At 39.9% G+C, this 27,571-nt stretch overlaps 1 protein-coding gene across 2 annotated transcripts; it reads right to left on the bottom strand.

The window, feature by feature from the left end:
- Positions 1–507: 507 nt before the first annotated feature.
- On the bottom strand, positions 508–27,571 carry polr1d (RNA polymerase I and III subunit D). 2 transcript variants are annotated; one of them, XM_043704618.2, is made up of 5 exons: positions 27,439–27,571; positions 9,879–9,976; positions 6,098–6,174; positions 1,737–1,819; positions 508–637 (listed from the first exon to the last, which is right to left on the bottom strand). In XM_043704618.2, exons 1-5 carry the CDS (start codon positions 27,478–27,480, stop codon positions 578–580), a joined length of 360 nt encoding a protein of 119 aa, XP_043560553.1. In that variant the 5' UTR covers positions 27,481–27,571; the 3' UTR covers positions 508–577. The 2 variants fall into 2 exon arrangements, with proteins under 2 accessions (XP_043560553.1, XP_087848211.1); XM_087992085.1 differs by lacking the exon at positions 27,439–27,571 and adding an exon at positions 16,333–16,469.

The raw sequence follows: 27,571 nt of genomic DNA, 5'->3' as shown, positions 1-27,571 counted from the left end.
TTGTTGTACCTGGAACAACTTAGAGAGAGAAAGGCCATTGCTCACAATTAAATTACATTTTACCCATATCAACTTGATTCAATTCTAACCAGAGAAAGTATCCAAACATTTTTGAACTCAAGAAGATAACTATTTTTCAGTCTGCATCCTTTTATTTTAAGATGTTTACAGTATACCCTTTATTGGCAGTACTATATGCCCTTAACTGACAGTGTTTACCTTGCCTAAGGGGGGGTTCACATCCACAAAAGTCCCCTTAGATCTGTCAAATTGCACTGCATGCCTGTTGTATATCTATAAGCAGCTGGACATAACAGAAAATATAGAGAAAAAGACCTAACACAAGTTAATCTAGTCTTGAGTTGGACTTGCTATGTATCTGGAATTTCAAAATCTGATTTAAACCAAGAGAAGATGATCAACCTGGGAAATTAAATGCATCCAGAAAATCAGCTGCAATCAACTGGGATGATAAAATAGTCTTCACAGAAACCCTAAGTCATCAAACAAATTTTAAAATAAATTTTTAATGTTTATTTTTCAAAATACAAAACTATACAGCAAAGTATGTATCTTATCACAATTGATCCATTGCTTCTCCTTGTCTATGTTGCTCTTTATACTCCTTAATACTGATCTAAAAGAAGAAATTAATCAGAATTAGGAATGTGACAGTCAGGCAGAATGTGTTGCAACAAGCTGATATACTTTCACAGAACTATCTCAGTACCGATAGCTTCAAATTGGGAAGAATAAGAACTTCCTGAATGATGCAATTGAAATATATACTCTCATAGTTATTGGAAATGCACTTATAATTCAACTATCAATAGTTACCCTACATGTATACAATCTTTCTTAATATTGTGATGTCAATACAAAATGTAATAAAACAAACTTTTGCTTCAGGTTGAATAATTTATTATTGCAATTTTTGGTGATATATCCTACAAAAGCAGAGGGCAAGAATTAGGATAATTTGAACGGTTTCCTGGGTATCAGAAGTGTCCTTGTTGCTCCAGGAATGGTGGTAAAATGTATAGTGAAAGAGGTATGAAGATACCAACTACACTAGTTTCAGTTCCACTTGCAGCAATGGCCATCTCAATAATGCCCAACCCTGCTTTCTCCATGGAGTTAAGACAAGCAGCTTCTCAGCATTGGATTCCTCGATCAGGAACGGTGTGCCTTTGAATGACTGAACCTCCCCTGGGAGCCTGCTGGTAAACAGAATTAGGCTTGCTTTTTGGGTTTCAAGCATGGTGATTTCCCTACTTATCACTGCTGGACTATACAAGTGGTGGCAGTGGGCATAGATTACCTACGTAAGGGTCTAATGGCAGCAGAATGGGAACCTTCCCACTCCAGACTGAATTTCCCAACTGGACACAGGAAGTTGTGAGGAGGTGGGGGAAAGAGAAATTTAAACCAGATGAGGTAAAGACAGCACATTTCCTTCCCCAAAAGGTTATCAGTAAGCCAGTTAAATTTTAGAACCATACAGTAGTTTCATGGTCAGCATTTTTAAAACATTCACTCATGTCATTAATAACAGTTGAGTCCACTGATGCGGGAAAATGCTAATCTTAAACATACAGCTATTGCAAGATTATGTTAACAACAAATGATTGAATAGATCAGACACAAGCAAATAATTTTGAATAATTTGCAGAATCTCATTTTCAGTGTTGCAGCTTTCTGTGTCTTAGGAATTGTTCAGTGAATTGGAGACTAACCTCAAATGTATTCAGCACATGTTGACAGACAGTCATTAGTTCATTGAGACCTTTGCGAAGAGGCTCTACAGATGGAATTCCGCCTGCAAAATAATTCACAGTACATTGTAATTAACTCCTTCCAGTTCACTGCAGCATTCTGTTTCACATTTACAATATGCAACTCTAATACACCATTCCCTACAGGCTTTTCACAATTGAAATTGTTTCTATGTTTTACAGTCTTTCCATAGATTCACATATATTAACATTCCTGAAAGTTTATCCACAATTAAAATATGAATATGGTTATATAGTTACAGCTTATGGACTGATGCAACATTTCAGGGACACACATGCAGTGGGATGCAGTGCTTGCTGTTGTACTTTCTCCACTATGACAACTACTTGACTGGATGTATATGTTTAACAATAATAAAACGTCTTTTATTATGCTATAATACTCTAGAATGCAGTGCTTATAGTCACAAACAATAAACCTAGTTGAAGAGTTAGGATACTTGCGCAGAAACCAGCACAGCTGAAAGCAGCAAAAGTGAAAACCAGATGTAACTATTCATTAGTTTGTTTTGTTTGATCAGGTGTCATCAGGATTACAGCTCTCATTGAACACAACTGCTCATGTTGTTATGCATTTCTAGTCATTTATTCATGGAATAACTCAAAGTCCAAGAAGGGATGTAAATTTTTTTTTAGGTACAGACGTTTACAAATGGGATCATGTTCCCTCAGAATAGCTTCAGGCACAGTCAGAACTCAGGATAGTGAATTTCATTCCCTAATTCCACAGAATGACCTTGACTGGAAAAACTCCCAAATACTTTTGCTGGCTTAGGGGAAAGAAAGCCATTTAAAAGATAACCTTGTATTCTGGCCAAACCATCAATCTCACTTTCCTGACAGGTACAGAACATCCTCATGAAATGGAAAATAAATAATCACAGCCAAAAGCTTTGGGGAGTTATTGGAGTTCGGTGATAGCAGTGCAAGTATTCGGTGCATTTGGACCATTGCAAAATGGTATATTGAAACATCTGGTAGCATGCATCAAATTGAAAGATGCCGGATTGTTTCCCAGCACAATGCACCTTCAGCAATGCGGAGTACAAATTACACAAAACAAGTTCTTGAAATTGTCCTATTTAATGTAGAACTTAATTGTTTGGGAATGCATTCAGCATTATGGCAGGGCACAAGGCATATCATCTTCACAAATGCAATATCCTAACTCATTTGACTCCACTATATCTTCATTAATAAACAAAAATTAGGGATAATTAATTTAAGGCTGCCTGAAATAAATCTGAGATTAGGACAGAAACTGTTCTAGGGGGCCTAAAACTTTTGCTTGTTGCAGGTTTCACTTTTGTGAGCCAGATACAATATCATCAGCTTTTAACACAAAATAAAGGTACTGAGTAACCCAACTGGAAAGCACAAATGCATTTAGAGATGTTGTGCTAAGCCATGGCAACAATTAATTTAGAGAATCAATTATGTTGGAGGGATATGGGCCGGGTGCTAGCAGGTGGGACTAGATTGGGTTGGGGCATCTGGTCAGCATAAACAGGTTGGACCGAAGGGTCCGTTTACATGCTGTACATCTCTATGACTCTATGTACGTGTTGCAGAAATAGCCAAACTGAGCCAGCATAGAGGACTGATTTTGTGACCAATTGACCACAGCATATTTGGGGTCATAGAGAGAAAAACCCAGTATACTCCAAGTAGTTGCTTCGATGTCAGGTGAGAATATGAATAAAGATAATCAGTTGCACCATCCTCCATGGACAAATAAGAGTAACTAACATTTATACAGTCTCCATAATGTTAAAAAAATGTGCTGTACAAACAAAAAAAATTAGAGAAATGTATATTGGCAGAAGTGAAAGACTGGGGTATTCAAACCCTGGTCAAAAGCATAGGATTTCAACAAACTGGTGAAGAGGTTTACGAAAAGAGCATCATACTGTAAAGTCAAGACAATGGAAGGATCAACCAGCAATGGCGATGCAAAGAGAGCTTAAATACAAAGTTAAAGCACTTAATGCAGGAAAGAAACTGTAGTAATAGAAAAGTATCAGGCAATGAAATTATTTGAAAATGAGCACAAGCAGACAGCAAATTAGTATGCCTCAGCAATATTGGAAGAGTGTATTTAGAGTAGGACATGATATAAGAAGCAACATTTTGGACATGTTGGAACATGGAAAAACAGAAACTCTCGCATTGAATAAGTGCTTCCAAAAGTTAAAAATAAAGGATAAGCATTTCAGTAACAAAGAGGCTGGAGTAGACAATGTTGGAACTAAGAAATTAATGAAGGAAGGGATGTCAGATTTGAAACTCAAATCAGGGTGGAACAGATACAAAGGCTTTGTATAATCTGGTACAGTCTGAACAAATGCCTCTAAAAGGTAAATAAAATCTTGCTTCTTCCTATTGATTCTATGTAGGAACTGAAAATAATGACTTTTTTGGTCTCCAGTGTCAATTTGAAGACAGTTGGACCTCATCCAAGAATTGTTGTCAAACAAGTGCTGTGTGAGCATCAAGCGGTCAGTGATTCAAGTATGATATTGATGTTGTAGATCTGGTGTTAAGAGTACAAATGAAAGGTGACTACATATCTACAGATGATATTGTTGAGAAACAACATATCAATAGGAAAAACAGAGATAGAATTGAACTTTGGATGACTTTTGAAATTACTCCAATGAGAATAGATACAAGGTATTGTTGGGGTTTATTGAATTCTAATGCTGTAATCACGGCAAATGCAGTTCAATTAGGAGTTTAACAAATGGTAAAGGTGTGAAAGATGACTGTCAACTTACTCAAACATTGCAAAGAGATCGAGGGGGGAAATTATACATTATGGTCACAGAAAATGCCATTTATAAAAACAAAAATGCAACATTTAAGTGAACTGGAGAAACTCAAAAACGAAGCTTTCAGAGAAACGAGCATACAAGCTAGGAGCAGAGAGGCCTGAAGACATGAAAGTGAAGCAAAAAGATAATGATGCACAAGGTGGACGGATGTATTGAGGAAGGGTGACAAAAAATTTTACAATGGAAAGGAGATAATGACAAAGGAAAGAAATGTATTAATGAGTCAAGAACAGGCAACGTCAACGGTCAGAAGATGATAGAGTCATGGAGGAAATGAGAGGAGAGGAGATGAATGTGAGAAAACCTGCAAAGTGATGAGAAATGACAGCTTGTATGGGTGGATGACTTGGTGGAAAGCAGCCAAAAAAGCTGATGACCTCAATTTCAGAAATATAGCATTCAGCAAATTCTATATTTAGAAAAAAAGATGATAGGGTTCAAATAGGTAGTTAGCTGGAAGGAAGAGGAACCTGAGGTTGCCTGTGCCCTTCAGTATGAACCTAGAATATGAAATCACAAAGAATAAGGAATAAGCAGGAGAAACGCAGTTGTATGGCAAAGCTTGGGGATGATGGTGAGTGGAAGCCCACCTGCCACTGTGTGTCATACATTGAAACATTCATCAATATTCTTGTCTCCATTAATAATTCCATTAAGAATAATTTTTAATTTCCTCTTGGATGTACACTTTTAAAGCAGTGTGATACATTTGATCAGATACTTTATAAACCATGGTTAAGTGTCTACTGTAAACACAGGGTGGGATAGTTTAATAATTTGGAGCTTTCATGTTAAAATGGCCACCTCATCTAGGAAAAGACCTCGAGGACTTTTCATGGTCAGTGCTACTCCAGAATGAATATGTATCAGAAGAGCTTGAAACATGCAAAGGTACAGACCACATTCTGGACAGTCAGGTTAGAATGCGCAGCTAGTATTGACAAGATGAATTAAATAGCCTCTTTCTGTGCTGTAATCTTTCTATGGTCCTGTGATTCTGCAGTGCTTTAGTTCACATTCAATTGCACTCCAAGCACGAGCCTTTAGAAGAGATGAAGATAGAAAACTAGAGACTATTGAAAGTTTAAATATTTGAGATTTGTAGAAATCGACAGATTCATTTGATAGTAATCTTGTCATGACAATCAGCAAAAACTGGGCATCTTAGACATAATTGCAGGCTCTCCACTGAACTGTTTGACAGCTTATTAATTAATTGTCTGAATTTCTCAAAATTATCACATCTCATTTTCTGATGAACAATATTTCGCACCATGTATCCATATAGAAACAAAAGCATGCACTTAGTACATAGGTCATGAATATTACATGTGCAGTATGTACATGCAACAATCAACGACAGCAGGGAAATAAGAAAGATGTACAGAGCATAAGACAAGATTAATCAACAATGAAGACTTCCACAAATCCATTAGAAGGGCTTATTGGATCAAATACAGGAATTACCTCTTGTTTGAATTCTGAAGTTAATTTTGCTTTCTGATGGATGAGTGATGCTATAGCCACAAAATTCTACCTCTGGGCTGAGAAGAAAGAAATTAGGATTAAAAAGTGAATAGTAAAATTAAAAATCTCTTTTTCACCAGATTGTAAAACTATTCTGTAGTTTTAAAAGACATTTCATTTCCAACGGATAACTCTGAACTCTGGTTTAAATGATCTTTGTCCTAGAATGTTACACCTGAAATTTCTACAATCTACAACAGAAAATATAATGGAATCTTTTTCCATGAAACCAATTGTTACCAAAGTGGGTCGAGAGAAGGGGGAGAGCTACAATGATGAGTAATAGGGATTTCTTGAATTTTGGCTTTCCATATACAGATCCAGATTATTGAATGTTTCCATCTCACTTTTAAATTGAGATATGTAAAGCCCATATTTTTTTTGGTATGTTTCATTCTGAAATGGGAAAGTGACTATCTTACAGCAAAGCCCCGAGGAAGGAATTGCTATACTATTAAAAACTGAAACTTGTTGCAAGGACGGTTTACACTGCTGCTTTGTTCAAGCACTGAGGGAGGCTGTTTGTACCAAGAAGCATATACAAAGCGAGATGTTTCCTACAACAGGTTGTTGATTGACTTGTGGAGTTATGATCAATTAAAGATGCCAAAACCTAACAGCTTGATAACAAATATCTGATTGACTCCTGAGTAGCTGAGCAGCTTGCGGGTGGGAAAGATACTGGCTGAAGCCTTCAGGCTGCTGCAAGGACAGATGGTGTGTCTTACTCGCCAGTAAAATACCCAAGGCCTGAAGAAAGCCAATTTATTTTCCCTCACAAGTTGATGTAAGCTGTGCTCTTTAACTAGTAACAAAGAAACTTTGCAGTTAATGTACCAATTGTATATAACACAACTTCAAAGAAGTGAAAAGAACCTGGAGAAACGAGACTAAAGGACAGAGATTTCCTACACTCCATCCACATGTGTTTTGTGTGTGTGTGTGTGAGAAAATACAATGAACATATAGTTGATCCACTATTACAACTATATTAGTAAATGTGTGAAAAATTATAGACTACAGCTTAAATATATGAAGCTTTTAAACTTAAACTAATATTAATTATTTTAATTATCTAAAAAAAAACTCTGGCACGATCTACATGCAGAGTTAGTTACATCACGCAATGGTTGCTTTTGAAGCACAAGGTTAAATGAGTTATTGTTATAGGTCATTGAAAGAATAAAAGAGGCTGAAAAGACTGCACAGAATTCCTTAAATTCCCATGATCCTTCTTCAGAAAGGACTCACTGGACTCGAAATGTTAACTCTATTTTCTTTCCACAGATGCTACCAAACTTGCTGAGTTCCTCTAGTAATTTCTGTTGTGTTTCAGATTTGTAGCGCATGCAGTTCTTTATTTTAATTATATCCATAAATGCCCTTTTGGCTTAAGTCATTCTTGAAAACATTGCTCATTCTTCTACAAACCGGGAAGTTTATATAGATTTCAGTCTATTAGTGTCAGTTACAGAATATTAGAACATTCAAGAGAGAGAAATGCGGTAATAGATACACTGTGACAACTGCAGGAGTATTATAGGCAGTTATCATTTACAATCCAACCCAAAGCATCACAATCCTTTCTCCAATGAGCAAAGATTTTCCCTTGTATCTAACTTTATTAAAAAACATTATTCAATTACCCCTCAACCTTCTACCAAAAGGAGTAGAAGTATTGTTAATGTTATCTGTCTTTATAATTGAACACCTTAAGCTCTTGCATTATTCTGGTGAATTAGTACTATATCCTTTCCATAGTTATTGCAGCTTTCCTTAGGTTCAATACTCAAACCTGAACCTCTGATGATGCTGCTCCTTTAACAAAGTTATGGTGTCCTTGGCTTTTCTTTTCCCCCAAAAAGGTTGGAAAAGACACAGATTCTGAAAAGTCCAAGTTTGATGGATTTTAGGGCCAATTTGGTTACAGCTAACAGATACTGCCTCAAGAAAAAGGCTTTCAAGGTTTAAAATTAAACACGTATAATGGAAGGGGAGTAGCCAGTTCTCCCAGTTCAGCATTTCTCTGGTTTGATTTGGTTTTTGGCAGTCTGGCTATTCACTGAAAAAGGTCATGTTGTGAAGCTACTGGACACAAGAGAAGCAGGTCTATGCTGACCTTCACTCTCTCTCACTTCTCTCCTGTAAGACCTAGTGTTTGATTTTACCTTCTGTGCCAAGGGATATTTATGGGGATTGTTGCAAGTATTGGAAACAGCATCGTTAAATTGGCATAATCTGTTGGGTTTTCAGATAGGTTAAATTATTCTGTTCTCTTTTGTTGGTGTTTCATCCAGTAATCTTGTAAATAAATTCTGCTTTGTTTAAAACTATGTGGTTTGACCAGCTGCACCACTCCTGGAATATCCACGTTACACCTGCTTTCAACTAGCAAAGTTAAGGTCCGGCCTACTTTCTTAAAATGTTTTCAGGGGATCTGGCCTGGACTATAACATCAGCGATTCAGATAAGTTCTGGAGAAGGCTCTGTGCAACTGAAGCATAACTTCTTTACTTTGGAATTCCAATTACTTCGAAGTAAAGTTCAACACTTGATTAGTCTTTTGATCACTTTTTGAATCTGTACACTATTATTTTACAATGTCCAGATTTGTGCAGCAAATTTTCAAAACATAATTCTTCACTTATACTAAACACAAAGTCATATGGGGACTTAATGGCCCCAACTCCCTGGAATATTGCAGTACAAATTTGGAATCATCTCATCTACCTTGAGAAAATGGCCAGATTGAACACTGTTCAGCTCTGGTTTGCTATCTAGACTGGATTGATATATATGGATAAAGAAATTGGATTGATCAGCCTTTCCTTATTTCCAAACTGGTTTCATTTGGTGTAACAAAAATTTATTGGTTCAAAACACATTGCTTTGTGTACTGTTTGGACGAGTTTATCAATCTGTTTTGGTATATTAAAATACAACCAAAAGAAGAAAAACATGGCCCTTGAGAATATCATCACTGGTCAATTAAAGGTGGGCATCTAATGCTCACATTGCATGAACAAATTTTAAAAATACAAAAGGAAAACACTGAGCGTGCTGGAAACCTAAACTCTGGACATGCTCAGCTCATCAGGCAACATCAGTGAATACAGAAACAGAGTTAAGGTTTCAGACTTGTGACCTTTTATCAGTAGTCTCATGTTACACATAAACGTTGCAACAGAATATAGTCCAAAAGTCTGGTGTACAAATACAGATGGAATATAAGTTATTTACGGAAGCTTCTGAAAGAGGGGAGTTGGAATGGTTTCAATTAAATTTGGCAATGGAACCAATGTAATCCTATCCTTTGCTATCTGTAGAATAAGTAATGTTGACTGTGTGAATGGGAAATGGATAAAGCATATACATATTTGCTGTGGCTTTTATTTCTGTACTTTTTGATATAGTTTGCTCTCCTCATAAATCAATTGAGGGAAAAAAAACACTGGGACAGAACTCCAACTGTAATCATGTAATCTAATCCCAGACCAAAAAGTCTATTCACAGATTATTTCTCACTGTTTCTCATCAAAATACATCACAATTATATAAAAGAAAAATTGTTAAAATTAAATAAAAACATTCATATGTTCCAATTTAAAATATTTCATTTCAATTCTGGATCTGAATTAACGAGTGCTAATCATGCTCCTTGGCCTAAACTTTCCAACAGAGTATTTCCAAATATTCAATTACAGATATCTAAACTCCTTACTTCTTCATAATCATATATCGTAGAGCATTCCCGAGTGTGTGGTCCTCATCATGCAACACAAATGTAACGCTCGAATCATCACAACCTTCTGCTTGGACCTGGAAGAGACGCAGACTAACAAATAAACCATGAATGCAAGAAAGTATTGATTCCATCCTCCCACCCAAGGCAAAAACAAAAAAAAGTTCAATGTTCCTATAATTATTGTTCACTTCTTTGATTACAAAACGTCTGTCAAGATCACAACAAAAAAAAGCCCGAGTACCTTTTCTACTGCAAAATAACAATTATTACAGCATATATCCTGAGCACACAGATTCTGAAATATTGTTAGCCCCTTTAGCAATAATAAGCAATATGGGAATTATGGAACTGTATCAATAAAGAAAACTCAGTGAAAGGGGTAAGTGTAGCGTACTTCGACTTTAAAAATACTTTGCTTGTCAATAAAATAAAGAAACATGGTATTAAAGGGAATGTAATACCACAAACAGGAAGTTGATTGAACAGAAACAGATAAAGAGGCTTGGGAACATATTCAAATAGGTCTGGTGGTGTGTTCAGGATCCTGACAACAGTTTGAAGTGACTCAGAGCTGACACTTCTGATCATAATTTGAAGCATAAAGAAGAGAATGACGAGGTTAGAAATTACTTAAAGCAGCATTCATCTCGATTGTTGAGATGTTTTGAAAATATCTTTTTAGATTTTCTCTGAAACTTGTTTTAAATTGCACTGTAGGCTTTGCATTCTGGTAGAGGCAAGAAGAGGGAAGACCAAATGAAAGGGCTTTACTGAGCTGCAGGGAAATGGAAGAGGCAAAATGGATCTCATTGTCATAACGTACAAACAGGCCTATAACAGACGGGTTCAGAACTCCACGGGTCAACAGAATAGAATGCATGACATCATTGGTGCCAGGGAATTCCCTCGTATTTAGTGAGCCTGTGGAATTCAATACCACAGAATTTGCCTGAGACCAAAACATTATGTGTTTTCAAGGAAGTGGTAGAGAGAGCTCTTGTTGTTAAAGGGATCAAGGAATATGGGGGCAGAAGTCAGGATTAGAATATTGAACTCAACGATCAGCCAATCATAATGAATGGCCCAGCAAGCTCAAGACCTCTATTTTCAATGTAGAAATAGAGAAACATGGAAAGTAAAGGAATATTGCAGCCACGGTCAACATGGTTCTAATAAGGGAATTCAGGGATAATGGTCTTGCCAGAAATTAAAAGCGGGCTTGGGAGTTAAAATAGGCCAGGCCTCAGCATAGTATACTCTTCCACTCTTTCTTCTGCTCCTGCAGGACCTAAGTTCTTTCCAAAAAGCAATGTGGAGAATCATCAAAAACATTGCAACACCACTAGAAGGTTCCCTGTGGTACTACTATAACATGGAATATTTCAAATTATTTATAACAACCACTAATGAAAATCACTCCCAAGGTGCAACACTCTCCGAATTCTTTCCTAAGAATTCCCACTTTGAAGAAATTTGACTTTTCTGTTTGTCTCTTTTGTCTTATTCGCCTCCACTGCTTTCACTTTCTCTCACGTTCGATGAAGTATATACAGAGGAACCTCGATTATCTGGCAACTGATTATCTGAATATTGGATTAGCCGGCAAGATCGCAAGGTCCCGATGTTTGGCTGAACTATTTTATCTATTCGATTATCCGGAATTTGATTAACGGAACAAAATACTTCCCACTTGCGTCCTTCAGATATTCGAGGTTCTTCTGCACGTACCAAACGTTTTGTACATCTCCTTTTTCAGCAACTGTCTGTTACTTTGATTTATACTGTATGAATTCAAGTGAGATTCCAGCCTTTGTGTTCCAGCTCCACCCATGATATTCAGCAATCCTTGAACCTCTACACTTATCACATCACAACTCACTGGGGTACAGGACTGGAAATCAAGCCCTGCTATTCAGAGTAGACACAAAAGTTAAATGTTCTTAAAAAATTCTGCAAAATTCCCCAAGTTAAAGGCATTGTATCTTAATGCACAGAGTATTCGCAAGGAAGTAGATAAACAATCAGCGCAAATAGATATACACTTACGGATATACAATTATGATACAGATGCAATTATGTAGACATGGCTACAGAGCAACCAAGGATGGGAACTGAATGTCCAGCATATTTAATATTTAGGAAAGAGAGACAAATAGGGAAATGTGGGCAGCAATATTGGTAAAGGACAAAATATCAATGCAATACTGAGGCAGGGTATTGGTTTAGAAAATCATGATATGAAATCTTCATGGGTGGAGATAAACACACTCAGGGTCAGAAAACATTGATGGATGTTGACTAGGCTGCCAATCAGTAGCAGAGATAGAAGGCAACAAATTAAACAAGAGATCAGAGACACATGCATAAAAAGGTTCAGCTGTAATTATGGGTGGTTGTTTGTAACTGACATATAGATTAGACAAACCAAAGTAGCAACAATAGACTGTATGTGAGATTATTTTTTAGATGAATATGCTGAGGAGCCAGCTAGAGAGACTATACTAGACTGGGTTTTTGCAAGGTTTGTAGCTCAGGTTGAAGTTTAGGGTGGCCATGGGTACTTGTATGGGAGAGTGGGTCATGTCTTTTTGTGGCTAGCGGGTGTTCATGTATCCTGGTGGCTAACCTCTCCCTCGTAGTCCTACACACGGATGAAAAAAACCCACCATTTCGACTGGGACAACACATCTATCTTGGGACAGGCTAAGCAAAGACATGCCAGAGAATTCCTAGAGGCCTGGCACTCCAACCACAACGCCATAAACAAACACATAGATCTAGATACCATCTATCAACCCCTCAGAAAACGAACAGGAAATGACATCACCAGGAACCCCATCCAGGACAAACATATAAATAGAAAGCAGGAGACAACAACTGCACTTCACTTGGAGGTCGCCACTGATGATGTTACCTAGCCAGGTAATGAAACGTCTGGATATCAAACCTACAGCTCAGCGAGCAAACCTACAGCCTAAACTAGACTGGGTATTGGGCAATGAGAAAAGATTAATTAATAATCTTAAACAAAATCATAAAGTGCTGCAGAAATACAGTAGGTCTGTTAGCATCTGTAGAGAGAAAACAGAATGAATGTTTTGAGTGCAATGACTCTCCTTAAGAGAGTGAGAGAGAGAAAAAAAAGAGGATAAGCATATAGAGACTGCTGATGATAAACTGAAAGAGCATAACAGCTAGGTGGAGTGCAAAGTGTTTAAAAACAGGTTGGCTGTGCTGAGAACAGCCCATACAGATCAGGACCTAGGGGTGTGGGGAAAGCTAATAAAGGGCGAGGTTGTTCACATTCTGAAATTGTGAAACACAATGTTGAGTCCTGAAGGTCGTGAGATGTCTCGGCTAAAGATGTGCTGCTGATCCTCCACTTTATGGTGAGACTCACTGGAGGTCTGCAGTAGGCCTGAAACAGAAATGACAACACTGGAACATGGCATTGTATTGAAGTGATAGGCAACTGAAGCCCAGGATCATTTTTAACAGACAGAGCATAGTTGTTCAGCAACGTGGTCACCTAATCTGTGTTAAGTCTCCCCAGTATAGAGGAGATTACATTGTGAGCAGGCAACATTGAATGAAGTGCAGGTAAATTGCTGCTTCACTTGGGAGGTGTGTCTAGGGCCTTAGGTAGAGAAGAGAGAGGCGGTAAACGGGCAGTGTTGCACCTCCTGCAGTCGCATCAGAAGATGGCACTAGTGTGTGGTGGGGTGTTTGGAGTGGAGGAGGAGTGGACCAGGGTGTCCCAGAGGGAACAGTTTCTGCTAAGGCTGACAAGGAATGGGAGGGGGATGTGCATCTGGTGGTGGCATATCTTTGGAAGGTATGGGAAATGACACATGATCCTTGGATGTGGAAGCTGATGGGATGGATAGTGAGGAATAGGATGACTCTTGTTGTTATGCGAGGGGAGGGAAGGGGCAAAGGCAAGGTGCAAGAAAAGGGTTGGATATGGCTGAGCGCTCAGCTAACCACGATGGTGGGGAATCTTTGGTTGAGGAAAAAAGGAAGACATTTACCAGCCCTCTGCAAAAGATGGCACTATCAAAACACATGAGATGGAGATAGAGGCCTTACAGAGAGCAGGGTATGAGGATTAATAGTCAAGATAACTGTGGGAATCAGCAGCTAGTCTACCCCCAGAAATGGAAAAAAAAGGTGTGGAGGAAGGGAAAGGAGTCGTCAAAAATGGGGAGCAGGGTGGAAATCGGAAGCAAAATTGACCTTTTTTCCAATTCCAGATGAGAGAGGAAAGTAACATTGAACAGGTCATCGATATTACTGAGAGAGAGTTGTGAGGGAGGAAGGAAGGACAAGAAGTAGGATTGGAACACTGAGTGTTCCATGTAACCCACAAAGAGACAGGCACAATTGGGCCCATACAAGTACCCATGGCCACAATTTTCTCCTGAAGAAAGTGAGACGAGTTAAATGAGTTGTTGTTCTAAGTAAGGACAAACGCAGCAAGCAGAAGAGTGTGCAGAAGAGTGTGGAGGTATCTGGGGGATGGTTACTCCCTACTCTCAAGGAAGAAGTGGAGAACCCCAAAATCACCTTGATGGGAAACAGACATGTACAGGGATTGCATGTACATGGTGTAGGCTGGTGGCAGTAAAGTGGAAGCATTGAAACCAACATGAAGTTTCAGATGAATGGCAGATGTAAGTGGGAAGGGACAGAACAGGGAAAGATTAAGACAGAACAAAATAAGGTCTGTCTGGCAGGAGCAGGCTCAGACAATCGGTGTGCCAGGAACAGAGGAGTATGTGTGCGTGTATGTATGTCTGTGTCCACGTGAAAATGAGAAATAAATTGGTCTTTGGACTGGCAGGCAGCAACTAGAGGTATACTGCAGGGGTGAGTGCTAGAGCCCCAGCTATTCACGATATATAACATATCATTTAGATGAGAGAACCATATGCAATATTTCTAAGTTTGTTGACGACATAAAACTAGGTGGGACTGTGAGTTGTAAGGAGGTTTCAAGGAGACTTCAGAATAATCTAAAAAAGGTTAATGATTGCCACCTTCTAAAACAGCACTGCTCACTTGGCTTCCTTCTTCCATTATCATGGTTTCTCGCCCACTGTCTTTGACAGAGCCCTCAACCACATTCAACCTATCACCTGTGCTACCGTCCTTGCCCATCACTCACAACAGCATGATTGGGTCCCCCTTGCCCTCAATTTTCATCCCACTAGTTTCTGCATTCAAAAGGACTATCCTCTGCCATTTCAGACAAACTCCAGTAGAACATCACCACTTAATACATCATCTCCTCACTCCCCGTATGCATTTCACAGGGACCGTTCTCTCCAGGACATCCTAGTCCATTTCTCGTCCACCAACACCACCCTGCTTCCCACAGCACCTTCCCATGTAATTTCCCCTTCACCTCTTCCCTGCTCACTGTCCAAGGGCCTAAACATAAACAGTCTTTCCAACTGAAGCAGCATTTCACCTGTATCTCCTCTAATCTGGTAAGTTGCATTCGCTGCACCCAATGTGGCCTACTCTACATTGGAGAAACCAAATGCAGACTTGGTGACCACTTTGCAGAACACCTCCAGTCCATGTGCAAGCATGACCATGACCTTGCTGTAGCCAAAGCATCCTGCTCACATGCCCACTTGTCTGTCCTTGGCATGCTGCAATGCTCCAAGGAATCTCAGCACAACTTGAGGAACAACAGCTCATCTTCAGTCTTCTGGACTTAACGAGTTCAACACCTTCAGATTGTGTACTCACTTCCATTTCTTCCAGCTTTACTTGTTGCATTCTCTGTCACCATGTCCTCTCTTCTCTGCTCCACCCCTCTTTCCTCCTCCCCCCAGTAGAACGGTCTATTCTTTCCAGTTTGGCAGTTAGACACACCATTGTTCTGCCATTCTCACACATTCCAATTGAGTGTACAGCTCCTTTGAAGTGTTCTGGTATGGGCATAAATGACTGGCTTTCTTCTGTGCTCCAACATTGTATGAATTCACACAGCAGCAGAATTAGGAATGCCTCTTTCTGTTGTCCCTAAAACAGACTACTGGTGAATAGGGGCATTTAAGAGAAGATTTGGCTCAGGATCTCCTGTCAAGATCTCCTAGAACTTGACAGAAATATTAACGGACCTGTAAAGCTTTCCTGGCATCTGTATCTATCACTTAAAATAAAATCAGGTTACCTCTGCCATATTTATCTAAAGTTAGTGATTAAAAGCTGCTTACTGAAGAAGTAAACAATGCTTATTCTCATCAGTTCCTTTTATATATTGCTAAATCATGTGTGTATGTGACATGCATATCCATTTGGTTATCATATGCTTTATCTTTCCTGCCAAAGGTGAATTTGCTCATATGGCACCACTTAGGTTTGCCACTTGCAGGGTAAAGCATCTCATGAAGCAATAGTATACCCAACCAATGACCTTGAATAGCTTTGACTGCATGATTGATTGATATGGAAGGTTACACTCTGTGATCTGATGTTGACAGCTTTCCCCTTGTTCAAAATTACAGTAGCTTTTTCTCCAGAGACTTAAGGCATCTAAGCAGGTGTAGAAAAATATATGATTTATTCAGTTTGAGCAAGGCTTGAACATCAGATTAATCTGCACTACAAGCACCCTTTCTCACCAAGCAGGAGAAAGTGAGGACTGCAGATGCTGGAGACCTGAGTTGAAAAGTGTGGTGCTGGAAAAGCGCAGCAGGCCAGGCAGCATCCGAGGAGCAGGAGAATCGACGTATCGGACATAAGCCCTTCTTCAGGAATGACCAAGCACTCCACTCTCCCACTATTGCATAAGTGCATCTCCTCTAGATTTCACATCAACTCTGATGAGGAGCCATCCAGACTCAAAACATTAGTTTATTCTCTTTCCACAGATGCTGCCTGACCACTGATTTCCAGCCTTTTCTGTTTTCGGTACAGATTTCAACACTGCATTGATTTGTTCCTATAAGACAGAGGCAATACAGCACAGCTAAATATGAACTTATATACTTGTAGTATGAAAAACAGAAAGGCAGAGTATGATTTAAATGGTGATATATTGGGAAATGTGGACTTACAAAAGGAACTGGTTGTTCTTGTACACCACTCAATAAACGTAAACAAGCAGGGGCAGAAAGCAATTAGGAAGGCAAACAAAATGTTGAACTTCATTGCAAGAGGATTTTGAGTTTAGAAGTAGGGGTGTCTTACTGGAGTTATTCAGGGTCTCGGTAAGGCTGCAGCTGGAGTATTGTGTGCAGTTTTGGTTTCTACCTAAGAAATGATATACTTGCCATAGAATGTAGCAAAGGTCACAAGGCTATTACTGACATTGGTTCGACTGGGCCTGTATTCACGAGGGAGGAGAAGAGTGAGAAAGGATCTGATTAAATCATGTAAAACTCTAACAGAGCTAGACAGACTAGATGCAGGAAGTACGTTTCCCCTGGTTGAAGAATCCACCAACTGAGATCACAGTCTCAGGATATGAAGTCAGCCACTTAGGACTAAGATAACAAAAGATTTCTTCATTCGGTGTAGTCAACTTGTGGAATTTGCCACCACAGAATCCTTAGGAGGCCAGTTCAGTGAGTATATTCAAGAAAGAGACTTTTAATTTTTTTAGATATTCAAGGCATAAATGGTATGGAGAAAAAGTGGGAATATCACTGATAGATAGAGGATCTGCCATTCACCTATTGAATGGCAGACTGCTTCCAGCGTGAGATCATCACAAAAAACATCTTCTTTCTGCCCCATTCAGTATGACGAAGACACTGAATTGTCTGCAACATCAAGACCCACACTTTAATCACCCCACACCATCTCCCATACAGCACAGCAAATAAAACACCTGAGTATACACCCTCGCCTCTATAAACAACATTTGCTCTTGTTTATATCTGTAGCATTTAACTTTTCTATTATGTACAATCAGCCAAAAAAGATGGTCCCAAGGCTTCTCTTTGCTTCAACCTACACATTCACTGTGACTTTTACTACAACACTTGCCACTGGTTTTCTTAAACCAACAATATTAATTCCCTCATCATAAATTCCTGGCAATAACACTCCACTACTCTGTGTAAATCTCTCTTCTCCGCTATGCCATATTTAAAAGGAATTTAAAAATCCACTGCTTGGAATACAGTTACTTCACTAGCACATGCTCAATAATGGCTTTACTTCCCACTCCTTATGCAAAATTTTGGAAGGTTTCCAAATGTTAGAAAGTGTTATAGAACCAAACGTTGTTGTTGTTGTTGACATATTTTACTGGTAAGATTCAGCTCTGAAGAACAGTTATACCAGCTTGAAACATTAACTGTTTCTCTCTACACAGATGTTGCCAGACCTACTGAGTTTCCTTAGCATTCCGTGTTTATATTTTACCAGGATACTGGGAAAGCAAAAATTTCTGTATTATAGGAATGACTTGTGGAGGTCTCAAACAGCAAAATAAAGTTTAAAAAGTATAATTGGTAATATTGTTAAATGTTTCAGTGCTATTGTACAAGATACCATGAAATAAGATAAAGGACCTTCAGCCATTTTCATTCCTATTTTCCAATAACAATCCTACCATTTTGCAAAACAGTCTCTAACTGTGCTGTCACTTGTTGTAAATGTGCAGATCCATGTACTCCTGGGCTCATCAGTCTGTGAGATTATAACCAAAATAGAGTCACAGAGATGTACAGCATGGAAACAGATCCTTCTGTCCAGCTTGTCCATGCCGACCAGATATCCCAACCCAATCTAGTCCCAACTGCCAGCATCCCTCCAAACCCTTCCTTTTCATATATCCATCCAGATGCCTTTTAAATGTTGCAATTGTACTAGCCTCCATCACTTCCTCTGGCAGATCGTTCCATACACGTACCACCTCTGCATGAAAAAGTTGCCCCTTAGGTCTCTTTTATATCTTTACTCTCTCACCCTAAACTTATGCCCTCTAGTTCTGGACTCCCCCACCCCAGGGAAGAGACTTTGTCTATTTATCCTATCCATGCCTTTCATGACTTTATAAACCTCTATAAGGTCACCCCTCAGCCTCCGACACTCTGGGAAAACAGCCCTAGCCTATTCAACCTCTCCCTATAGCTCAAATCCTCCAACCTTAGCAACATCCTTGTAAATCGTTTCTGAACCCTTTCAAGTTTCACAACATCTTTCCAATAGGAAGGAGACCAGAATTGCACACAAAATTCCAATAGTGGCCTAACCAATGTCCTGTACAGCTGTAATATTACTTTCCAACTCCAGTACTCAATACTCTGACCAATAAAGGAAAGCATACCAAACACCTTTTTCACTATCCTATCGACCTGTGGCTCTACTTTCAAGGAGCTATGAACTTGCACTCCAAGCTCTCTATATTCAGCAACACTCCCCTGGATCTTACCATTAAGTATATAAGTCCTGTTAAGATTTGCTTTCCAAAACGCAGCATCTCACATTTATCTAAATTAAACTCCATCTCCCACTTCTCAGCCCATTGGCCCATCTGACCAAGATCCTATTGTAATCAGAATTAACCTTCTTCACTATCCACTACACCTCAGATTTTGGTGTCATCTGCAAACTTACTAACTATACCGCTTATGCTCACATTCAAGTCATTTATATAAAATGAAGAAAAGTAGTGGACGAAACACCGACCCTTGTGGCACGCCACTGGTCACAGGCCTCCAGTCTGAAAAACTACCCTCCATCACGACCCTCTGTCTTCTACCTTTCAGCCAGTTCTGTCTCCAAATGGCTAGTTCTCCCTGTATTCCGTGAGATCTAACCTTGCTAACCAGTCTCCCATGGGGAACCTTGTCGAACGTCTAACTGAAGTCCATATAGATCACGATCACTGTTCTGCCCTCATCAATCCTCTTTGTTACTGGGCGGCACGGTGGCACAGTGGTTAGCACTGCTGCCTCACAGCTCCAGAGACCCGGGTTCAATTCCCGCCTCCGGCGACTGACTGGGTGGAGTTTGCACATTCTCCCCGTGTCTGCATGGGTTTCCTCCGGGTGCTCCAGTTTCCTCCCACAGTCCAAAGATGTGCAGGTCAGGTGAATTGGACATTCTAAATTGTCTGTAGTGTTAGGTAAGGGGTAAATGTAGGGGTATGGGTGGTTTGCGCTTCGGCGGGTCGGTGTGGACTTGTTGGGCCAAAGGGCCTGTTTCCACACTGTAAAGTAATCTAATCTAAAAGTCTAATCTAATCTACTTCTTCAAAAACTCAATCAAGTTTGCGTGACATGATTTCCCACGCACAAAGCCAAGTTGACTATCCCTAATTAGTCCTTGCCTTTCCAAATACATGTACATCCTGTCCCTCAGGATTCCATCCAACAACTTGCCCACCACTGACGTCAGGCTCACTGGTCTATAGTTCCCTGACTTGTCCTTACCACCCTTCTTAAACAGTGGCACCACGTTAGCCAACCTCCAGTCTTCCAGCACCTCACCTGTGACTATCGATGATCCAAATATCTCAGCAAGGGACCCAGTAATCATTTCCCTAGCTTCCCACAGAGCTCTAGGGTACACCTGATCAGGTCCTGGGGATTTATCCACTTTTATACGTTTCAAGACATCCAGCACTTCCTCCTCTGTAATATGGACAGTTTTCAAGATGTCACCATCTATTTCCCTACATTCTACATCTTCCATGTCCTTTTCCACAGTAAATACTGATGCAAAATACTCGTTTAGTATCTCCCCTATCTCCTGAGGCTCCACACAAAGGCCGCCTTGCTGATCTTCGAGGGGCCCTATTCTCTTCCTAGTTAACCTTTTGTCCTTAATGTACTTGTAAAAACCCTTTGGATTCTCCTTAGCTTTGGCAAATAGAGTTATCTCATGTCCCCTTTTCACCCTCCTGCTTTCGCTCTTAAGTACTGGAATTTAGAACCACCAGTTTTCCATAATTTTGCTCTATATAAAAAAAAGGAAGTGTGTCATCTCTGTTAGCATACAACAAGCCAAAGGACTTTATCAAAACAGGTCCTACAGTCATTTTCCTCTCCAGATGGTAGCCACAGTTTTTTTTCAATCACTCCATGATGCATTCTGTTATACCATTTCAGAGACGCAAGCATGGCAACAGTTGCGCAATTTTTAGTTTTATTCGTACAGTAACAAATTGAAAAATAAAGTTAAAATGTGACTATAATGTGATTTGCACAGTGTTCTCAAGCAAAAGCAAAAATATTATCACTTTCATGTTGCTGACGCTTTCACCCACTGTCAGGCTTGTTTCGAAACAGATCATGAAATGATATCTTGGAGTGTTGTTGCAAGAAGTTATAATGGGAGTATTAAAAAAAAGGAAACCAAACATGATCCTAGTTATTGATGTAAACAATTTTGAAATTATTTTCCAGTACTAACCTGCTTCTTTCTCACTTCCTTCTTTGTAATTGTAAACAGTGCAACTGACAGAGGCCAGCATTAGTGATATCACAACTTATGCCACTGAATTCAGTTTTTCATTCAGCAAATTCATTCCTTCACTGATATTTCTTGAGCATTGGACCTTCCAGATTGAAGAGAGACAAACATAGTATAAATATGGGCAGCATGGTGGCTCAGTAGTTAGCACTGCTCCCTCACAGTTCCAGGGACCCAGGTTCAATACCATCCTTGGGCAACTGTATGGAGTTTGCACATTCTCCCCATGTGTGGGTTTCCTCCGGGTGCTCCGGTTTCCTCCCACAGTCCAAAGATGTGCAGGTCAGGCGAATTGGCCATTCTAAATTGCCCATAGTATTAGGTGCATTAGTTAGAGGGAAATGGGTCTGGGCGGGTCACTCTTTGGAGGGTCGGCGTGGACTTGTTGGGCCAATGGGTCTGTTTCCACAACGTAGGGAATCTAATCAGTACATCAGTAAAAGCAAATCTAGTGTATAAATAAAAAGACTATCCGAAAATCAGCAACTTAATATTGTAACAGAGTGGTGGTGCAGGGTTGCTTTTTGGCTGGAGGTCTGTGACCAACAGTGTGCCACAGGGAATGGTACTGGGTCCACCGCTTTTCATCATGTACATAAATAATTTGGATGTAAATGCAGGAGGTATGATTAGTAAGTTTGCAGATGACACCAAAATTGGTATAGCGGACAGTAAAGATGGTTACCTCAGTGCACCTTGATCAGGTGGACCAATGGGCTGAAGAGAGGCAGATGGAGTTTAATTTTGATATGTGTGAGGTTTTGGTAGGGCAAATTAGGGCAGTACTAATACACTTCATGATATGATTTTGGGGAGTGTTGCCGAACAAAGAGCCATTGGGGTGCAGGTTCACAGTTCCTTGATAGTGGAGTCACAGGTAGACATTGTAGTGAAGAAGGTATTTTATATACCTGCCTTTATTGGTTAGTGCATTGAGTATAGGAGTTGGGATGTCACATTATGTCTGTACTCATTTCTAGTCTCCCTGCTATAGGAAAGATATTGCGAAACTTGAAACATTTCAGAAGGGATTTACAAGGATGTTACCAGGTGTGGAGGGTTTGAGCTATGGGAAAAGGCTAAATAGACTGGGGCATTTTTCCCTGGAGCATCAGAGGCTGAGGGTTGACCTTATAGTGGTTTATAAAATCATGAGGGGCGTGGATAAGCTGAGTAGCCAAGGTCTTTTTACCAATATAGGGGAGTCCAAAACCAGAGGGCATAGGCTTAAGGTGAGAGGGGAAAGATTTAAAAATGGACCTAAGAGGCAACTTTTTCATGCAGAGAGTGGTGTGTGTATGGAATAAGCTGCCAGAGAAAGTGGTGAAGGCTGGTATAATTACAACATTTACAAGACATTTGGATGGTACATGAATAAGAAGAGTTGAGAAGAATATGAGCCAAATGCTGGCAAAAGGGACTAGGTTAATTTAGGATATCTGGTTGGCATGGACAAGTTGGACTGAAGGGTCTGTTCCCGTTCTGTACATCTCTATAACTCAATAATAGAGAAACTACCCAATGTATGAAAGAAAAATAAAGTACTGGAGAAACTCAGTAGGATCACTGGGCTCGGGAAATTGGTTCAGTTTTTCTCTCCACAGATGCTGCTGGACCTGCCAAGTTTGTCCAGCACTTAGTTTTGGTTTCAGATCTCCAGTTCAATCTTTTAGTTTTGTTTTACCCTATCATATGTACAAACATAGCTTGACAGGACCAGGGTAGATGATGGCCCTATGATATTATTGAGACTGTTACACTAAAGATGCATTTCATGATCTGGGTTTGAACCTGCAATGGCAAAAGGAAGAGTTTAAATTCAATAAAAATCTGAAATTAAGAATCAAATGATGACTATGAAACTAGGATTGTCATAAAAAGAAAAAAAAAAATCTGGATTATTAATGCTCTTTAGGCAAGCAAACTGCTGTCCTGACCTATATGTCCAGAGCTACAGCAATGTGATTTGTAACTGCTCTCTGGGCAATTAGGGATGGGTGATAAATGCTGGCCTAGCCAGTGATGCCCACATCCTGTTAATGAATTTCTTTTAGAAGTTGCAAAATCTATAAGTCTGTTACACCAATTACTTCCTTGGCCACGTGAACTTCCATATCTCAAAATTGAGCATAGCTAGCTCCCTACAGTTTACTTTAAAATTCTCCCATTAATTTACAACAGAGGCTGCACATGTGTGCACACCCAATAAGTAACCTGTTTAAATATAAAATGCATGTCTTACCAGGCTATCATACATTACTTTTAGAGAAGTGTAAAACTTTAGATATATCAGGAGTGCAGCCACTGAACGATAAAAGTTGGCACAAACTGAATATTGCTACATTCCTGATTTTAAAATCATTACAATATCAACTTATTTGCCTCTGGTCATAACAATGGCACCCACCTTTGAATACTCTCCTCTAGAGTTATAGAGGATGTACAGCACGGAAACAGACCCTTCGGTCCAACCCGTCCATGCCAACCAGATATCCCAACCCAATCTAGTCCCACCTGCCAGCACCTGGCCCATATCCCTCCAAACCCTTCCTATTCAGATACCCATCCAAATGCCTCTTAAATGTTGCAATTGTACCAGCCTCCACCACATCCTCTGGCAGCTCATTCCATACACATACCACCCTCTGCGTGAAAAAATTATCCCTTAGGTCTCTTTTATATCTTTCCCCTCTCACCCTAAACCTATGCCCTCTAGTTCTGGACTCCCCGACCCCATGGAAAAGACTCTGTCCATTTATCCTATCCAAGCCCCTCATAATTTTGTAAACCTCCATAAGGTCACGCCTCACCCTCCGACGCTCCAGGGAAAGCAGCCCCAACCTGTTCAGCCTCTCCCTACTTTGCTTAATTTCTGTCATACAATTGACAACGACCATAATACACATATACCTGCTCTGTTTTAAAGTCATACACAACCTGAAGAGAAGCAAACATCAGACAGCTTTCAAATGATTAGAGATCCAAGCCAATGCTTGAAAATGTCAAGTAAGAAAATAACTTGCATTTTAATGTAACAAGAAATTTCATAGGAGCCTTAGCAAACAAAATTTGAGACCAAGCCACGTAAGGAAATGACCAAATTCTTGATCAAATTAATAGTCTGGAGGAGCTTCTGAAAGGGAGGAGAGAGAGGCAGAGAAGGTTAAGAAAAGAAGGAATTCTGGATTTTAGGGTCCAGAGATGGCCAAGGGCAGTTAGAGGACAGGTTTTGCAGAGTTAAGAGAGCTCACTAGAAAGGTTACAGTGAGATAGGGAGTAGTAAGATGATAGTGATTTGAAAATAAAGAAGAGAACTTAAAATTTGAGAAACTGCAAGATTTGAGTCAATGTAGATCAGAAAGCATTGAGACAATGTGAAAACAAGGCTAGATTCCAGTAAAGATATAAAGTTACATGAACTTGTTTATGTGGGGGAGAAGATGGGAGGTCAGCCAGAAGTGTATTTAAATAATCAAGTCCAGAGGTAACAACAAGTGAAGATCTCAGCAGCAGATGAGCTGAAACGGGGGCTGAGTTGGGCAGTGCTCCAGAATCAGACAGAGGCAGTCTGTGTGTTGAAGTGAGTATGCGGTCAGCTAATTTGGGGTCATATTCAACAACACGGTCTTCTAATGTTTTAGACAGTAGCTCCAAAGATGAACAGGGTCAACAGCTTGGGAGTAGAGTTTGTTTCAAAGTTCAAATCTTCATCTCTGCTCATTTCTATCTAAACTGTTGTTTAGTTTAGATTTGAAGAATTGTACCCCATCCTACCAAAATAGTGATGGCCAGACAGAGTCATAGAGTCCTACAGCACAGAGACAGGCCCTTTGGCCCAAACTGGTCCATACTGACCAAAATGATCAAATGCCAAGAGAATTCTCTGTGATCAATTACATTATAATGATGAAATTTATAAGATTATCATTTCTTGGGACTGGATCTTCATTTCATGTAACCTATATTGAAATGCTCTTGATAGCAACCATGGGTCATTTGATTGTTAGTAGAGTAAAGGGAGTCCAGATTGCTCAGCTGAGAAGGTCCACACCAATCTACCTGTTGCAAATGAACCTGTCAATTACCTTATGGTTGGACTGTCCTTGAGGTAGAGTCCTATCTTCACACTGTGAATAATCTCCATCCTATTGCATGGCACTACCATTGCGCTAAATGGGACAGAATTAGAAAAGATCTAGCAACTCAAACCTACACATCCACGAGGCACGATGGGCCATCAGGAACTAAATTATATTCAGCTACAATCTGTATCTTCATTGTTTTGCATAAGTCCACTGTACAATTACCATCAAGCTGACAGGCTGATTCAATGAACAGTGCAAGAGCACATAGCAGGAGCTACAGCAGACATACCTCAAAGTATGTTGAAGCTAGAATACAGGACTACTGCGTATCAAATGGCAGAAGCAACAAATGATATAGAGAGGGCTAAATGATCCTACAACCAATGGAATCAAAACTAAGCTATGTAGTCTTGCATCATCCAGTCATCAATAGTAGTGGACAACTGAACAACTGAAGCTTGAGGCTCCCTAAGCAGCTCTTTCCTCAAATGTAAGGGAGCCCAGCAAATCCATGCCAAAGAAAAGGAGGTAACATTTGAAATCCTCTAAGCCAGAAGTACTGAGTCAATCACCTTACACACCAGGATCACAGATACTGGTATTCAGCCAATTCGATACACTCTACAATGATATCAAGAAACAGGCGACAGCACCGAATACCACTAAGACCACTGACCTTGATAATACCCCAGTGATGGCACTGATTTAGCACCCTTCTTAAAACAGGAAAACAATAATAGTATTATGGAAGTTGGGAGGAAGTACATCTTCTTCCTTGATTTTTAGACTAGATCAGTTTAGATTCCCTACAGTGCGGAAACAGGCCCTTCGGCCCAACCAGTCATACCGACGCTCCGAAGAGTAACCCACCCAAACCCATTTCTCTCTGACTAATGCACCCAACAGCATGTGCAATTTAGTATGGCCAATTCACCTGACCTGCACATGTCAGGAGCAAGACTGAAGCTATGAATGGCGACCCTGGACATGTCTCGTATTAGAGGTCACATGTAGTTTCGTTTGGGAAACCGAAGGGTCTGTCAGACTGTGGCAGCATAGGACAAACATTTGCATACGGTTGCATTTCAATCCTCACAGTCTGGTATTGAATGATTCACCAAGTGGAAGACACCAGTTTACTTGCAGATTGTTCAATTTTGTTGAACGCCTAACCACAGCACCGGGAGGAAACCCACGCAGACACTGGGAGAATGCGCAAACTCCACACAAACAGTTACCCGAGGCTGGAATTGAACCTGGGATCCTGGTTTGAGAAAAGGCACCTGGATGGGTACATGAATAGGAAGGGTTTAGAAGGATATGGACCAAGTGTTGGCAAATGAGACTAGAATAATTTAGGATATCTGGTTGGCATGGACAAGTTGGATCGAAGAGTCATAAAGTCACATAAACAGACCCTAAGTGTTCATGCCTACCAGCTTTATTGAATTCTGCAGAAACATTGTCTAACTGTACACCTTGTTGTACTTCATCTTTTGGATAGTCTTTTGTCTCTCAGCAAGCATTGGCATATACCCAAAATTAATTTATCAAACTGCTGGGGTCTTGTCCAACACTGGTAATTCTCTTTCCAAAACTCTTGGGTGACTATATCATCCTTGAGGAATGTACTACTGTCTTCAAGAATGGAAATAGCTGAGCACGTTAGAGAGGTCTGCGTAGCACTGGATTTCATTGGTGTTTTCTACTCACCAATTATTCTTGTTGACAGAAATTCATAGAACTTCATATTTGAGTCATAAATATTTTGGTGCTTCTTCTGTGATGCAAGGTAATAGTTTTGAAACTAGCTGATAATCAATTCTGGTTCCAAACTCTATACTCTCTGACCTTATCGTTCTTTCCAAACACCTTCTGAAAACCTTTCGAAAATTCAGATCACTTGCATTTATAAATTTATCAACTTTCTCTGGTACCACCGTCAAATAACAAAAAAAGTCAACAAGATTCGTCAAGTGTTATGCTGTCCGAGAGAACATACTCACCACTTCCAGCACAGGTCTCTGCGTCCCTTCAGTTGTTGCCATGCTCACGCTGTCGCTCTGCGGGTCGACCTAGGCCCCTTGAAGTCGACACCAGGATTGTACGTCACTCTCCATGGATGCCGGGAATTGTAGT

This window comes from Chiloscyllium plagiosum, unplaced genomic scaffold, assembly GCF_037043375.1.
Source record: "Chiloscyllium plagiosum isolate Xiang-an unplaced genomic scaffold, Cpla_swu_hap1 HiC_scaffold_11, whole genome shotgun sequence".
Lineage (NCBI taxonomy): Eukaryota > Metazoa > Chordata > Chondrichthyes > Orectolobiformes > Hemiscylliidae > Chiloscyllium > Chiloscyllium plagiosum.
This window is presented reverse-complemented; position numbering and strand designations above follow the sequence as displayed.

Excerpts from the sequence above, each read along its gene's own strand:
- polr1d (XM_043704618.2), bottom strand. The coding sequence starts at position 27,480 with ATGGCAACAACTGAAGGGACGCAGAGACCTGTGCTGGAAGTG. Across the intron at positions 9,977-27,438 it reads AGAGACCTGTGCTGGAAGTG|GTCCAAGCAGAAGGTTGTGA; the intron begins GTGAGTATGTTC and ends CGTCTCTTCCAG. Across the intron at positions 1,820-6,097 it reads CTTCAGAATTCAAACAAGAG|GCGGAATTCCATCTGTAGAG; the intron begins GTAATTCCTGTA and ends ATTATTTTGCAG.